This window comes from Eulemur rufifrons, chromosome 29 (genome assembly GCF_041146395.1).
Source record: "Eulemur rufifrons isolate Redbay chromosome 29, OSU_ERuf_1, whole genome shotgun sequence".
Classification (NCBI taxonomy): domain Eukaryota; kingdom Metazoa; phylum Chordata; class Mammalia; order Primates; family Lemuridae; genus Eulemur; species Eulemur rufifrons.
In genome coordinates this window covers 60,557,170-60,572,248 of record NC_091011.1, presented here as the reverse complement: position 1 = coordinate 60,572,248, position 15,079 = coordinate 60,557,170, and the positions used below count along the sequence as shown (strand labels likewise).

At 37.6% G+C, this 15,079-nt stretch overlaps 1 protein-coding gene across 1 annotated transcript in view; it reads left to right on the top strand.

Moving 5' to 3' along the window:
- The first annotated feature begins 2,712 nt into the window (after positions 1–2,712).
- The window catches only part of ORC5 (origin recognition complex subunit 5), a 73,579-nt gene continuing 61,212 nt past the window's right edge, over positions 2,713–15,079 (top strand). Inside the window, exons 1-3 of the mRNA XM_069461794.1 lie at positions 2,713–2,891; positions 5,985–6,077; positions 8,774–8,974. Coding sequence (XP_069317895.1) covers positions 2,820–2,891; positions 5,985–6,077; positions 8,774–8,974 — 366 coding nt within the window. The 5' untranslated portion in view covers positions 2,713–2,819. The remainder of the gene's footprint in view (positions 2,892–5,984; positions 6,078–8,773; positions 8,975–15,079) is intronic.

Below are 15,079 nucleotides of genomic sequence, written 5' to 3'. Positions count from 1 at the left end.
AATAAATGAAACCAGCACCTGCAGGTATTCTCATCCAAAGGACTGACTCAACTACCTATATCGTGATGACTTCTACATCTCTTTCTCCAGGACCCTCTCTCTTGAGCTCCAGAAATAGAATACTTATTTCTACTGGACTTCCTCATATGGTTATTTTGCAGACATTTCAAATTTAATATGACAAACTCACTTTGGTAATTTCTTATTCCATAAAGATAAAACTAAATAAACCTGCTCTTTCTTTTTTATTTTTCTATCTGGCTGTTCATCTGTATTCCTTCTTTATTTTTTATTTCGCTACTAGAAAAACCCAAAATCACCTATGTTAGAAATCTAAATGCTATTCTCTATGACTTCTCCCTCCACGTTTTATAAGCAGCTACTGAGTTCTATAAAATATACTTTTAAATCTCTCCCAGATTTAACCCTTTCCCAGTAGAGGGTAGTGAAAACATTAACAACTTTGGAGTCAACTAGATCTAAGTTCAAGTACATACTAACTGTAAAACTTTGGATAAATTACTTAACCTCAACTGTTTTTTCCATTTGTGAAATAAGAATAGCATCTCTATTATAATACTGTCAAAATGGGAATAATATATCTATTACAGTGTCTGCCAAACATAAACCTTAATTGCCATTCCCTCGTCCTATTCCCATTGGTTGTTTAGGCCATTATTATTTATTGTTTGGAACATTGCAATAGTCTTTTTGACAAGTTAAATTGGTTCCACTCTCCATACTGTAGCCAAAGGGATCTTCCTCAGAGTCAAGTCTCATCATTTGCTTCTCTGCCTATAAGTCTTTTGTGGTTCCCTGTGGCTTACATAAGGTCCAATTCTCTTAGCATGACATACACTTGTCCCAACATAACTTCCTGCCACTCTCTAGGTTTCCTCTTAAAAACTACTTGCCAGTACCTGGTATGAGATTGCCCACTTGTCCCTTTTTGTCTTTGCCTTTACATTGCTTTGCTGAGAATTTCCTTTTTGGTCTCACAGGTGAACCCTTATTCTTAAGCCTCAGCTTCCAGTTTCTCTTCTATGAAAAACTATCCTAAATCTGTCCTGAAAGTAAGGCATTTCTCTCAGGTCAACAATTATTCATTGCCTGTTTATTATGTATGTGCTAGGCAATATGGTTTATGCTGGAAATGAAGCTATGAAGACAGGATTTCCTCCCCTCATAAAGCATTTAGAAAGGGAGACTAGCTTTCTTTATTGCTTTCATATATAACATCACCCTTGTGAAACTTAAGGCTAGTTTTTGAGACCTCTTCCAGGCCATGCCTTCCGGAGGAATGGCTGACCCATCCAGACCAGTGGTCCAAGGAACTGGCTCAACTGGTCTTACAAACTCCACCCAGGAACTGACCTAGTACAAGACGACAATTTCTACACTCCTGTGATTCCACCCAGAACCCAGACAATCAGTAGACTCAACTGCCTAACCTTTTGTCCATCATACTATCTTTACAAACCTTTTCTCCCAAATTCTTGGAAAGATGGATGTGAGAAATTCCTCCCATCTCCTTCCATGGTACCTGGGATATTAAACTCTTTCTCTGCTGTAATCCCTGCCATCTCAGTGTATTGGCTTCCTCTTGAGCAGCAGGCAATGAACCTGGTTGGGCTGTAACAGTATGAGAAAGTATAAGCTAGTTTTGGGAGAGGAGCTTTTGAATTATTGCTTTCAAATTATGATTCTGACTAGCTAATTAGTTACAGGAGACTACGATTCTCAAAAGACCCTTTTGACTATCACAATGAGTGTGATCCACAATCTATGGAAGATTGAAGTCCACAATTTAATGCTGTGCAGCAGGCACTATGTATAGAACTTTTACTACACACTTATTCCTAGCAATAACCCAGCTATTATCCCCATTTTCTAGATAAGGAAGTTGAGGTTCAAAATGAATGGTCCAACAATTCTCCCAAGGTCTCACTGTTCAGAAGTATTAATAGTTGAATCAGTGGTCCTCACCTTTGGCTTTCAGAACCCCAAGCTCTCTTTTCATTCATTTGTTAACTTCTATAACCTTTAAGCCCCAGAATCTTCTAGTGTTTCGTTTCTAGTAGGTGTTCCAAGGATAAATACAAGTGAAAACCTTATGCTAAAGGTAGCATTATTTTTACTCCTGTCACTCTCACCAACACACACAACTCCCTACCCTTGGGAGTGAGAGGCCTTCCAGATCTGGTTTCAGGCTTGCACGAAAAATAGTAACGCCAAATTATTTTTTCAATCCCACTATAACCTCTCTTGCACTGGATGCCACAAATTTTTCACAACCTCCTCAGAGAAAAACCCCATCATTTCAGAATGTCAGTCATCATCGCAGTCCGCCTTCCCCACGTCCCTGTAAGGGCCTGGGCTCCTGGCCGCTTTCCCTGGTGCTCAAGGTTTTTAAACTTGGGGCCTCCAGGCAGGAAAAATGAAGCCACAGGTCCACGGGTCACTGGGAGCGCAGGTCCCCTTAGCTCCTTCCACTCTTTGTCTGTTAGCCCATCCCTGCGTCGTCCTCTAGGCCTTTGGGTGGAAAATTCCCCGGCTGGAAAACTCGTCACTAAGGAGCAAAGCCCAGGAACGGAGAACACAAACCAGAGAGCGGCGCGTCGGCACTAGAGGACTAGAGAGGTGGCGACGATCCGCGTACGCGCTGACGTCACGCCGACGCACGGCCGCACTGGCTCCGCCCTCGGCGCGGCAGGTCTGGTTTCCGGCAGGAGTGCGACCTCCCCGCGGAGGTGACGCTGCGGCTTGTGGCGCGGAGCTTTTAGCAGTCTGCTCTGTCGTCTCCACGTTTGCCCGCCAGAATGCCTCACTTGGAAAACGTGGTGCTTTGTCGCGAGTCCCAGGTGTCCACCTTGCAGTCCCTGTTTGGAGAGGTATTGTGGTTAAACTGTCTTTTCCAAATCCCAGAGGCAATTCCATTTTTTTGTGTGTTTGAATTGGGTCCTTTTTACGTTGAGATAGGAGTTGGTAGGTCTACCCTGCACCTTCACCCAAAGTAACTTGTGGTTATTACCTGTGAGAGGAAGCTTAAAGGTAAGGAAGGACCAGCCCACACTGCAGGATGTTGGCCCAGGACGTGTTCTTTTACACACACCACACTTTTAAGGTATTCGCCCAAAGTAGCTACTAGAAGTTGCTTATCATCTTACCCTAGCTGAACAGGATTTTATAGAACAGGTGTGTTTGCAGAGTGTTACTTATTCAAATGTAAGTTCACAGGTTTCAGCGTGGTACTTGGTGTAAGTCAAATGTGGAGAGGTGTTTATTTTCAAGGCTGTTAAGGGCCAAAGCGTTACTTCAGGTTTAAAAATTCAGTTTTGTTTTTTTTTTCCGAATTGTAAAACCCTTGAAGAGGTCTCGGAGGCCTTCTCCCCTGACTGGTAGTTCACATGCTGCCATAGAGAGGAATTTGCCTATTCTGAATGAACACAGCTAGGAAGTTCTTTACATAGGCAGCAGGTAGCATTCACCAATTCAAAAATTAATCTATTTTTTATTATTTTTTGGTGGCCTTTTGCTTCAGCCTCTAAGAGACTTGGAATTAATCAAACTTGGATTTTACTGGTAAAAAGAGTGAATGAGAGTTCAAGGTCATTCTCATCCCCTCATCTCATGATTTTGCTTTTTTAAGAACAGTCACACGTCGCTTAATGAAAGGGATATGTTCTGAGAAATGCATTATTAGTCAATTTCATCGTTGTGTGAGTACATAGGCTGGACTTACACAAACCTAGTTGTATACTACACACACCTAGGCTATATAGTATGGCCTCTTGCTCCTAGACTACAAACCTGTACAGTATGCTAGTGTACTGAATACTGTAGGCAATTGTAACACAGTGGTATTTGTATGTGTAAACATATCTAAATATAGAAAAGATACAGTAAAAATATGGTATTATAATGTTATGACACCACTCTTGTATATGTTGTCCATTGTTGACCGAATGTTGGATGACAGTCTCAGGTGGCTTGTAAAGTATTAGTGGAAGAGTCCCACCCTCCATCTAAAGGGGCAACCTAGTTAGGGAAGTAAGATGTCTGTGATTGCATCCTCTGTCAATTTTTTAGTTATAACTAAAACATTTTCTTTGTTATGTTGTATGCATTTCTTCCCTGGAATTGATAAACTCAGATGACTCCAACCATAAATGCTCCTCCTGAAAAAGAATAATGGGAAATAAGAATGAGTATTGACATGGTGGTAGATCACAGAAAGTATTGTGACCTTTGCACTTAATGTAAATCATGTTTAACAATATTAATGATCAGTTTTCTGCAAGGTGCTGTGCATGTGGGAAATACAACGGACTCTAACAAAGAACCGTAAAACACTGCTTCATGTTTCGAAGAAGATTCATTTATTTGTTCAACAAATAAGTATTTTTACTGAACACCTTTTTTGTATCAGGCACTGAGCTAGATCCTGGCTTATTACAGTTTGTTCGGGAAATTTATAGAGTTGAAAGGTTAAATAATGGTGGAAGAGTTCAATATAATTCTAGGTAACAATAGAAATGATGTTGTAAGATATTATAGGCACCAAATAATGGTTTCAGGCAAGTGTGGCAGGATTCCAGAAAAGGAGAAATTTAGTGTAGCTTGGAAAAAACGACTGAAGCATGGGCTTGAGCTCTTCCAAGGTGAAATGTAGTAGTCAGATAGCAGAGATGCTCAGTAACCTGCACTGCATTTAATTCTTGAGACAGTTTTCGAGCCAGTTAATTTATAAGATTGTTACATATAAACTTTAAAGAAAGGATTCATATATTAAAATACCTGTCCATTCAATTGGTAACTCAGAGTAAAAAAAAAAGAAAAAAAAAAAGAAAATACCCGTTCAGTAAATTTTTAGTCTGTGTTTAGCAGTTGGGCTGCTTTTGCCATAGCTACATACCATTTAGAAAGCTTTTTTCCTGTATAAATCTGACTTCCTAATTTGTCTTGTAAAAGGAAATGTTTGACTTAGTGTCTAAAGTGTAATAAATGTTTGTGGCTACTATTGCTGTGGTAGATGATGATCATAAGGACTCAATATACTCATGGATATTGCATCGTCCAATTTTCTTGTAATTATTTTTAAAATGTATGTCTCCATACCAGACTATAATCTCCTCCTCTATATTGTCTTTTACTGATATTCATACTCTTCAGTGCCTTGTGGTTGCAGCATTTAGTAGGTTTCTAGTAAGTGTTCATTGCATGAATGAGATGTAAATACTAGACCATTAGAGGGGCCTTTGACAATTTTTACTTTTCTCTAGGCTGCTAACTTAATGTACTGCAGGAGGATCTTACTAATGTGTATTTTTCAATATATACTGTGCAGATTTTGTCAGCATTTTATTTGGTGAAATGTATGCATTTATGCCAGGGTCAATGAGTATGCATAATTCATCAGTATTCTATAAGTTTTTGTAAGAAAGAAGACTTTTGAAATTCTTTCTAACACTGTGATTATATCTGTTCAGTTACAAAACATTAAAATGTACAGTGAAGTTGCAGCCTGCAAGGGAATTAGATTCTTTAGAAAAGATTGAGATCAAAAAGGATTGAATGGGATGACTGGTTAGCTCAGTTGGTTAGAGTGTGGTGCTAATAACAAAATGGAATATGGACAAAATTAACCTTGAAAAATCCCTCAAATCATCTATAAAGTTGAAAATACAAGAATTTGTGTTTGTAAACCTGTATAATAATAAAAAGTATAAATAGATAATATACGGTTTATAATAAAATTTGTCAAATACAATTTTACAGAAATTTAAATTTCATAACAGAAAGTACTTAGAGTTGAATTTGAATAAGTTCAAAGTGTGATGACGAATCCACTCTGTGCTCACTGTTGAAGTAATTTGTATTGAATATTTTACTTTACCACATAAAACTTTCTCACAAATTGATAAATGTTTATTTTCTATTTTGTATGGGCAGGCTGACATTTGTCTTTGTCTTTTCTCCACTAGAGACATCATTTCAGCTTTCCGTCCATTTTTATTTATGGACATACTGCCAGTGGCAAGACCTACGTAACACAGACTTTGTTGAAAACTTTAGAGGTAAGAATAAAAATATTAAAATATGTTTCTTTTCCATTGTTTAATTTATAATATTTTTACTGATAATTTCACATCTCCACAAATACAAAACTGAACACGTCACTTTTACACTACTCTTCTCCCCTTATTAACTCTCCATGATCTCACCATTGACACAATTGTTTAAAGTTGTACTTTCTTAACTCTTTCCTTATCTTTACTTATTCAGTAAGTCAAACCATTGAATATGTTCTATTCATTCTACATCCTTAGAGTCATGACTTTACCTTTAGACATAGCCATTGCTGCTATTTCAGTTTCATTTACCATTGTTTTTTCCATGTATTTCTGTAAGTTTCTTAATTGCAGTCCATTCTTCACCCTGCATCTAGCCCGTGCAAATCTTACTTAAGATCTTCAGGACAGAGTTTGATTTGCCTGACATGTTAAGACTTTTCATGAGCTGAATTCAGTTTATCTTTCATAATGTAATGGTTAAGAGTTTGGGCTGTAAAGTCTGGCAGACTCCTGTTCCTCTTCTAGATCCACCACTTAGTGCTTTCCCCAGCTGTCAAAGTAGGTCTAATAGTGACAACATTTGGATTGTTATGAGAGTTGTTAATACATGAAAAGTGCTTCCTATAGTACTTAGTGCATAGTAAACTCTCAATGAAGTTTAGCTGCTATTATTTATGAGTATTGCTATACCTTCTTTCATGTCCTAAATCAGGGATAGGCTAACTTTTCTTGAGGGCCATATGGTAAACATTTTGGGTTCATGGGCCATATAGTTTCTATCTCAACTACATAACTCTGCTATAGTGTGAAAGCAGCCATGGACAATCTCTATCTGAATGAGCATGGCTATGTTCAAAAGCAACTCTATATACAAAAACATGTGGCCAGTCCACAGGCTTTGGTTTGTTAATGCCAGTCCCACTCTAGCTCTGAGGATGCATGTTTAGTATGGCTACTGACTGACTTACAGTTTTTGCTTGCTTACTTTTAAGCTTTGGCATGTGCTGCTCCCTCTGCTTGGTATTTACTCACTTTTCCTCTACTACCCTTAGCAAATGCTCATTTATTTTGCCAAATTTTGGGTTTTCTTCTATATATACTCTGGGAAGTCTTTCCTGATTCTGTAAGCTACGTTAGATGCCCCTCTGTTTTGCAACCTCAGCACCCTGTGCTGAATTAATTCTGTCATAATATTTAACCCTGAGCTGTGATTTTGTGTTTTCATTTCCCTGGCTTTAGACAGTGAATTTCTTGAGATTATCCCTAGCACCAAACACAGTGCTTGACATGTATTAACTTGTGGGTTTCAGCCTTTGATCCTGAAAATCAGCTGTGCATTTTAAAAACAGAGATGCCTGGGCTGTATACTGGACTTGAGAATCTGAGTGTACTAGGTCCTGGTCCAGGCATTTGCATTTGAGAACCTCCTGTAAGAAGTGTCCAAAAAATATATATTGAATAAAAGCATGAAAACATAATAAGGAAGTTCCATATTTAAGGGCCATATTCCATTTTTAAGCACATTATAATTTTTGCTGCTGTTTAATTAGTGTAATATGTGATGGTTATCACTACTTCTGGTAAAGGTATACAAACAGGCACTTAGAATATGATGCCATTAAAGGTCATGAATAGTATAAATGCCATAAGCAAGACACTCATACATAACAGGGATGTTGTGGACTCTTGTACATAAAAGAATGGGAGTGAAGGGGGTTAGCAAATACTGGTGAAACTATGCCCAAGTAAGTTTAATGTGGCCTTAGTTACACCGTTATTATGAGAGAGAAAGAAAAGCCTCCTTATTGGATGAGGTTTATAAAATATCACTAAAAATAGTTATACGTTCAATTATTTGTGCCAGAAGCCACAAGTTATCTTCCTCTGAATGATTAGTACTGTTTTTGTAATTTCATTTTGAAAGCAGACTTTATTTGTGAGCAAGTCTTTTGTTTCCTTTTTACTTCTGGAGCTACCTAATTTTGATAATTCTTTAATGAAAAGATTTCTTAAGATCCTCGTAGAAGATTACTATGGTTTCTAACTCCTAAATTTCTTTTTTGACCTAGGTTCATTTATCATTAAGGATATTATCTTAAGTTATGACTTTCCCATTAAGAATTTTAATATTCAAATGTACTTGGGTTTCTTTATAAGAATTCTTTAGAGGGAAATACAAATTTGCTTTGAATCTCTATGAGAAACAAATGGCAGACTCAAAGAAATAGTTGAAATGAGTTTAATGAAGGGACTGTTTAGAAAAGCTGAGGCCTTTACCACCCCCAGACCTGGAGGGGCCGTAGAAAGGAACTGTTGTGAGAACCCAGCCAAGAGCTGTAGCCTTAGAAGAGGGGCTGACCAACTGGAGCCGTGGCCTTTGGTTGAAGAGTGTATCTACTACCAAACTGTGGGCCACTTGGAGTGGGGGTTTGGGTGAGGGTCAAGGGAATAAATATAAAATTTTTCTCTCCTACCATTCTCCTTTCTGCTGCTGGTTCTTCCCCTTGGCTTCTCCATCCAGAGCCAGAAAATAAGAGAGTCTAGGTGATGCATTCTGTAGCCATCAGTCTCTTGGGGCACAGTACAGGTTGGAGAATGGTGGGGTACAGATTTAGAAAGGCAGATGCAGAATACTCAGCAGAGCCATTATTGTGCAGGTGTTTTCTTTTTTATTTATATGTTTTTGTTTTTGTTTTCAGCTCCCACATGTCTTTGTGAATTGTGTTGAATGCTTTACCTTGAGGCTGCTTTTGGAACAAATTTTAAACAAGTTGAATCATTTTAGTTCTTCAGAGGATGAATTTTCTACTGAAATAACATGTGAAACATTAAATGATTTTGTTCGCTTATTTAAGCAAATAACCAAAGCTGAAAATCTCAAGGATCAGACTGTATATATTGTAAGTAATTTAATTTGATTATATCATCTCTTATTTGAAAACTGATTGTTTATTGTATCACTTTTTGTATATTTGTTTTGAGTCCTATTATGTACAGTGCTCTGCAGGGTATTTTTGGGATGCAAAAATGTGTTAGATTTATTCTTTATCCAAAGGAAGCGTCAAGAGTTATGACACATACACACATATGACTACATGCAGAATGTGATAAATGGTAGCCACAAGATGCAAAGTTCTGATTTATGTGTATCCAGTACAACTTCGTGAGGTGATAGTATTTGAGATACACCTGAAAGAATGATCAGGATATTATAGGAAGAAACTGAAGAGGAGGAATTTCAGAGAATTATGTAAGCTAAAGCATGCAGATGGGAATGGAGGCCAGAGAGTGCCAGATAGTTTAGTTTTAGTGGGTTATAATGTATGAAGGGAGAAAAAGAAGAGTAGAAGATAGGTTGGGGCAGATCATGGAGGGTCTTCAAAACTATATTAAAGTGCTGAATTTCATTTCCTAGGCATTGAAAGGAGGTAGTGAAGATTTTGGAGCAAGAAATGGGCCTTAGGAAGGTTACTCTGAAGGCGCGTTAAATAGATGGATTGGAGAGGGGTGAAAGTCTGAAGGATAGAAGAATGGTTTTGAGGCTGTTCTGACTCAAATATGAGAGGAAATTTTGGCCTGTACTAGCATTGGGGGAGAAGCTGCAGAAAGAAAGAAATGGAAGAAACAGCAAAGGTCAAACTTGTCCATTTTGAATGGGGTTGGTTTGTAGGGAAAGATAAATTATTTGATTTTTAGGTTGGCTAAATTTGGATAGTAGTTGTTAATATCAATGTGAAAGTGACTAGCAGACAATTGAAAATATATAATGTGTTTCACATTAGTTAATTTTTCATAATACTTTACTTTTTAAAAAACTGATTCTCTTTGGAATTGGAATTAAATTTTAATATAATACCTTATAACAGCTAAGTTATAAATTCACTGAAGGGACCAAATCTTAGGCATTCTTACATCTCCTAAAATGTGTAATACATTTTATACATTTCCTTCTACATTTTAGCTTCATTCATTTATGTATTCAACAAATACTTATTGAGGACTTCCTATATGCCAGGGGCACTATGCTGGGTATTGGACATAGAACAAGGAACAAAACAGTCTCTGTCCACTTGCAGCTTACAGTCTAGTTGAGGAAGATAACAAGAAAGTTAATATGTAGTATGTCAGGCGTGATACATTAATAAAGTAGAGGACTAATAAAGGGATACATTAATAAAGGGAGACTCAAAGTGGGGACAGTAGTTATTTTCCTAATTAGGGGAGATAGAATTATTTCTCCAAGGTGATAATACCTGAGCTAAAACCTGAAGGAAATGAGGGGCAAGCCATGAGGATATCTGTAAAACAGAGTATTTTTAGGCAAAGAGATTTACATGAGAGAGTGCAAAGGAAATTGGAGCATGCCCAGCTCTAAAACCCTTGGACTCTCTGGAATGATGTGTCTTTTTGTATACTAATAAGTTGAATAGTGGTTGGGGGCTCCTGGGTAGCCTCAGGATGGGGGCTGCTTACCAGCCTAACCAAACGTGAGATTAGACGGTTGGAACTTTCAGTCCCATAACCTGACCTCTAATGAGGAGAGAGAGAGAGACTGGATATTGACACCAGCTGACAATGATTTGATCAATCATGTCTATGTGGTGAAGCTTTCATAAAAACCGGAAAGGATGGGGTTCAGAGAGCTTCTGGGTAGCTGAACACTTGGAGGTGTTGGGAGGGTAGCACACCTAGAAAGGGGTTGGAAGCTCTGTGCCCTGCCCCCATACCTAGCTCTGTGCATCTCTTCCATTTGGCTCTGAGTTGTATCCTTTATAATAAACAGAAACATATAAGTAAACGTTTCTCTGAGTTTTGTGAGCTGATCTAGCAAATTATTGAACCTGAGGAAGGGGTCATGAGAACCTCCGATATATAGCCAGTCTGTCAGAAGTCAGAAGGGTGGCCTGAACTTGTCATGGGCACCTGAAGTGGGACAGTCTTGTGGGACTGAGCCTTTAACTTGGGGGATCTGACACTAACTTCAGGTAGATAGTGTCAGAATTGAATTGAATTGTAGGACACTTATTCGGTAGCTCCAGAGAATTGGAGACTTGCTTGCTGTGGAAAAAACCCACATATTTGGTGTTAGAAGTGTGAGAATTTAGAGAAACAGTTTTCTTAGATAGCCCTTGGAAAACTAATACAACTTGTTATGAGGCTTTTGTGATAACCTACGCAAAACATCATGTTGGCTTGGACCAGGGTAGTAGTGGTGGAGGTGGTAAGAAGTGGGTTGGATATATTTTGAGAGTAGGGTTGACAGAATTCGTGATAGAGTCTGTATGGAGGACCCAAAAGGAAGTTAAGGATGACTCAAGTGTTTGAGCACTAAAAGGATGGAGTTGTCATTATCTGAGTGGAGAAGACAGCAGATGGGGTATTGCTGGGTAGGAATGAGTGATCAGGAGATTGGTTTGGGGCATGTTAACATGGAGATGTTGAGTTTGCAATTGCACACATGGCCTGGAGTTCAAGAGAGGTCCAATATGGTGATATTATTTTGGAGTTGAGAGCATACAAGTAGTACTTAAACCTGTGAGACTGAATTAGGTCACCAAGAGAGTGAATGAATTAGAAAAGAGATGAGTCCAATGACTGAGTTCTGTGGCATTCCAGTGTTTAGCGGATGAGAATGTCAACCTGAAATAATTGAAAGGATCAGAATCTCAAGTGAAAAGCTGGGAATAACCATTTGGGAAACGCAGACTCCGGAGAAAAGGGGTCAGTGTTTTGCAGGCAAAAGTTCTTGCTCATAAAGGCAGAAAACAAATTTAATAGGATTACAACATTTTCTATACAAGGCTAGTTTATGAGTTACAACAATTTAATTAATTATAGTTTATTTTTCCTAAGGCTTGTTTTCATTTCCTTTCCAATTTAAGAGTGTATTTAACATTCCATCTTAAGACAATGTGATAGCCGTGAAGTCTTTGTGTGAGAAAGGTGAGAGGTAAGTTAATCTATAACGAAGATCAACAGTGAAGAGGGAAGGGGTCTTTCCTAGTACCCTTTAGTCATTTATAACATTTTATAGTACAATGTAGGTGAGAAAGAAAGCTAATCTATAATCAAAGAAACAAAGATTGCAGCTGCCTATCACTTGTGACTCAGGCCCCATAATCATATTCCTTTAAGGCTCAAAATACTTGAAATTTCCAACAGCTTAGACTTTGAATTTCTTTTTTTCACAAGAAGTTGAGAAAGAATAGAGATGGAGAATAAATCAGTGACGTATAAAGAAAACTTGGAGACTGCAGTGTCCTGAAAGTCTTGCTAGACTGCCCTTTCATTGATCCTTTGGCTAGGGAGACTAGGTTATTTTGGGGGCTTTTTTGTTCTACACGCATTGGTCTTTCTGTGTTGCTGACTTCTTCAGCTCCGTGTCTTGAGATATGTGAGGCAAAAAGAAGCCCCAGTCACCCCTTGAGGTAAGTTGTCATTCTGGTCCCAAGGTCCCTAGCTGGTCTGTCTTTTTCTCTCCACATGTCAGATGCTTGTACATCTGCTCCATCTTCTCAGAAGTGGAAGTCTAATTTGATTTTTAATCCAAGTGCATAGTGAAGAATACAATAACTACTAGTGCAGTTTGCCACCATTAGCTTTATTTATGCTAAGGTGACTCTAGTTTAACCCACCATTGCTTTTGCACCATCAGTGCCAATGTCAACATGGTGAAAAAGATAAATAATATTTTAGTATTATGAGAATAGTTTTGAACTTGATAACCCCTTGAGAGGGTGTCAGGGACTTCCAGGGGCTACAGACCACACTTCAAAAACCAGTGACCTAGGAAATCAGTTGAGTTTCACTGAGGTAGGGTAGGTGATAAGATCCTTGGTGGAGAAAGATTTAAGGAACTAAAGAGTCTGGTGTGTCTGCAGGGGATCATCTCTGTAGATTTTGAAATATCCAAAAAATATGGGAGTTGTATTAGGGAAGTGGTAGTCAAAAACTACATTTTTTGAAGAATGAGGAGAAATGATCCCAGAATATGTGGCTGTCTCCAACACGTAGAGTTTCAAAGCTGAGTATCTTTAGGAAAGAGAGAGAGTCAATATTCTAGAAATAGCCAGAAGGAATAAATACGGCCCTGTTGATGGAAAAACCAAACTCTGCCAAAATATTTAAAGAGGTTTATTCTGAGCTAATGTAAGTGACCATGGCCTGAGGAGCATTGTCTGAGAGGTCTTGAAAAGGTACCTGTAAGGTGCCGGTTACAGTTTGGTTTTACACATTCATGAATACAGAAATTACAGGTAAAATCATAAATCAGTACATGGAAGGTGTAGGTATACGTTGGTTTGGCCCAAAAGGACGAGATATCTTGAATTAGGGGCTTATAAGTCATAGGTGGGTTTTAGGGATTCTTTAGTTGGCATTGGTTGAAAGAGTTAAGCTTTGTCTAAAGACTTGGAGTCAGTAGAAAGGAATGCTTGAATTAAAATAAGGGGATCTTCTGTCCTGTGATGCTGTACCAGAATCAGGTTGGAACATGAGAAACATTTTACTGGATTTAATATTAATTTAAAAAAACCTGTTTAATGAAATTTTATGGTTTGTAAGGCATGACTCATCAGACTTCTTAGAAAGGAATTTGGGCAGGAAAAAAAAGGTCAGAGTTCAGTTCACAGCCCTATTCATTTCTTGGGCCCAATGAATCAAAGTAGGTGTTCAGTAAGTATTTGTTAGTTGACTAAATGTTAAAGGTGGAAAAGTTTGCAGGTATTTGGTGTAGAACATTTTGTAGAATAAAGCCATAGAATATTCAGCTAACATTTAAATTGGTAAGCTTGAATACTTAGGAAATGATAGAGAAAGGTGGCTAAAAATGTTTTTTATTCAGTAAAGTAACTTACAAATTGAGAGTCTTAGAATGCCTTAGCATAAATTATTAAGAAAAATATTAGGGTTTGAATTAGAATTTTTACTTCTCTGAATATTAGTTATCTGATAATTGCTTTTGAAGAAGCATCATTCATTAGAATACCATAAAATAATTAATTACAGTGGGTTAACTATTATCAAATCAGAAGAGTGAACTATTAATTTACTGTTTAGCTTTGCGTTTACCATTAAAGTGGGCATAAAAAATGGACCCATTTATTTGAATTAATCTCTGTTCTGGATTAAAGAGTTATTTAAATGGAGATTAATAGGAAATTTCATAATGGGAATGCATAGTGGAGAAACTAATTTACATCTTTGCAGCACCAAGTAACTTTAGATTTATTTTGTCTAAATTAGGAATGAAATATCTTAATTATTATTTTTCTTATACATTGTTTTAAGCTATTAATAAAATAGATATAAAACATTTGAATTATTCAGAGAAATATATTTACTACATTTTAACTTTATTCCCAGTTTAATTGATTATTACAATAAGATTTATTAATAAAGTATAAATGTTCAGGGAATAAACAAATTTCTTTGGGGAAAGAGTAATTTTAGTTCTGGGCAGAAAATGTACAAGATGAATCTAGAATGTCTTGCCATTCTAGAAAACTAGGAAAATATTGATGACTTCTAGGGTCATTTAAAAAAGACACAGAAGCCAATTTAAAGGGGCTTCCATTGGCCAAAGATAGGACAATTTGACCATCAAAAAGAATAATGAGTTCAATAGATGGAAACAAGTAGTAGATATCTTAAAATCCATAAATTCATAACAATACTAAACAAAAATCATAACCCTCAACTCATTGGTTATCTTAGGAGTTTAATTTACTAGGGCATTGCAGTAGGCTGAATAATGGCCCCCAAAGATATCAGGAACTTGTAAATGTTACTTATTTGGAAAAAGGGTCTGCACATGTGATTAGGTAAAGGAACTTAAGGTGGGGAAGATTTATCTGATTATCTGGGTAGACCGGAAATGCATTCACGAGTGTCTGTAGAGGAGGGGAGCAGAGGAAGATTTAACTACGCCAACACACACAGAGGAGAAGGCCAGGTAACAGAAGCAGCAGGAAGTTGGGTCAGTGAGCAGTTTGAAGAATCTGGCC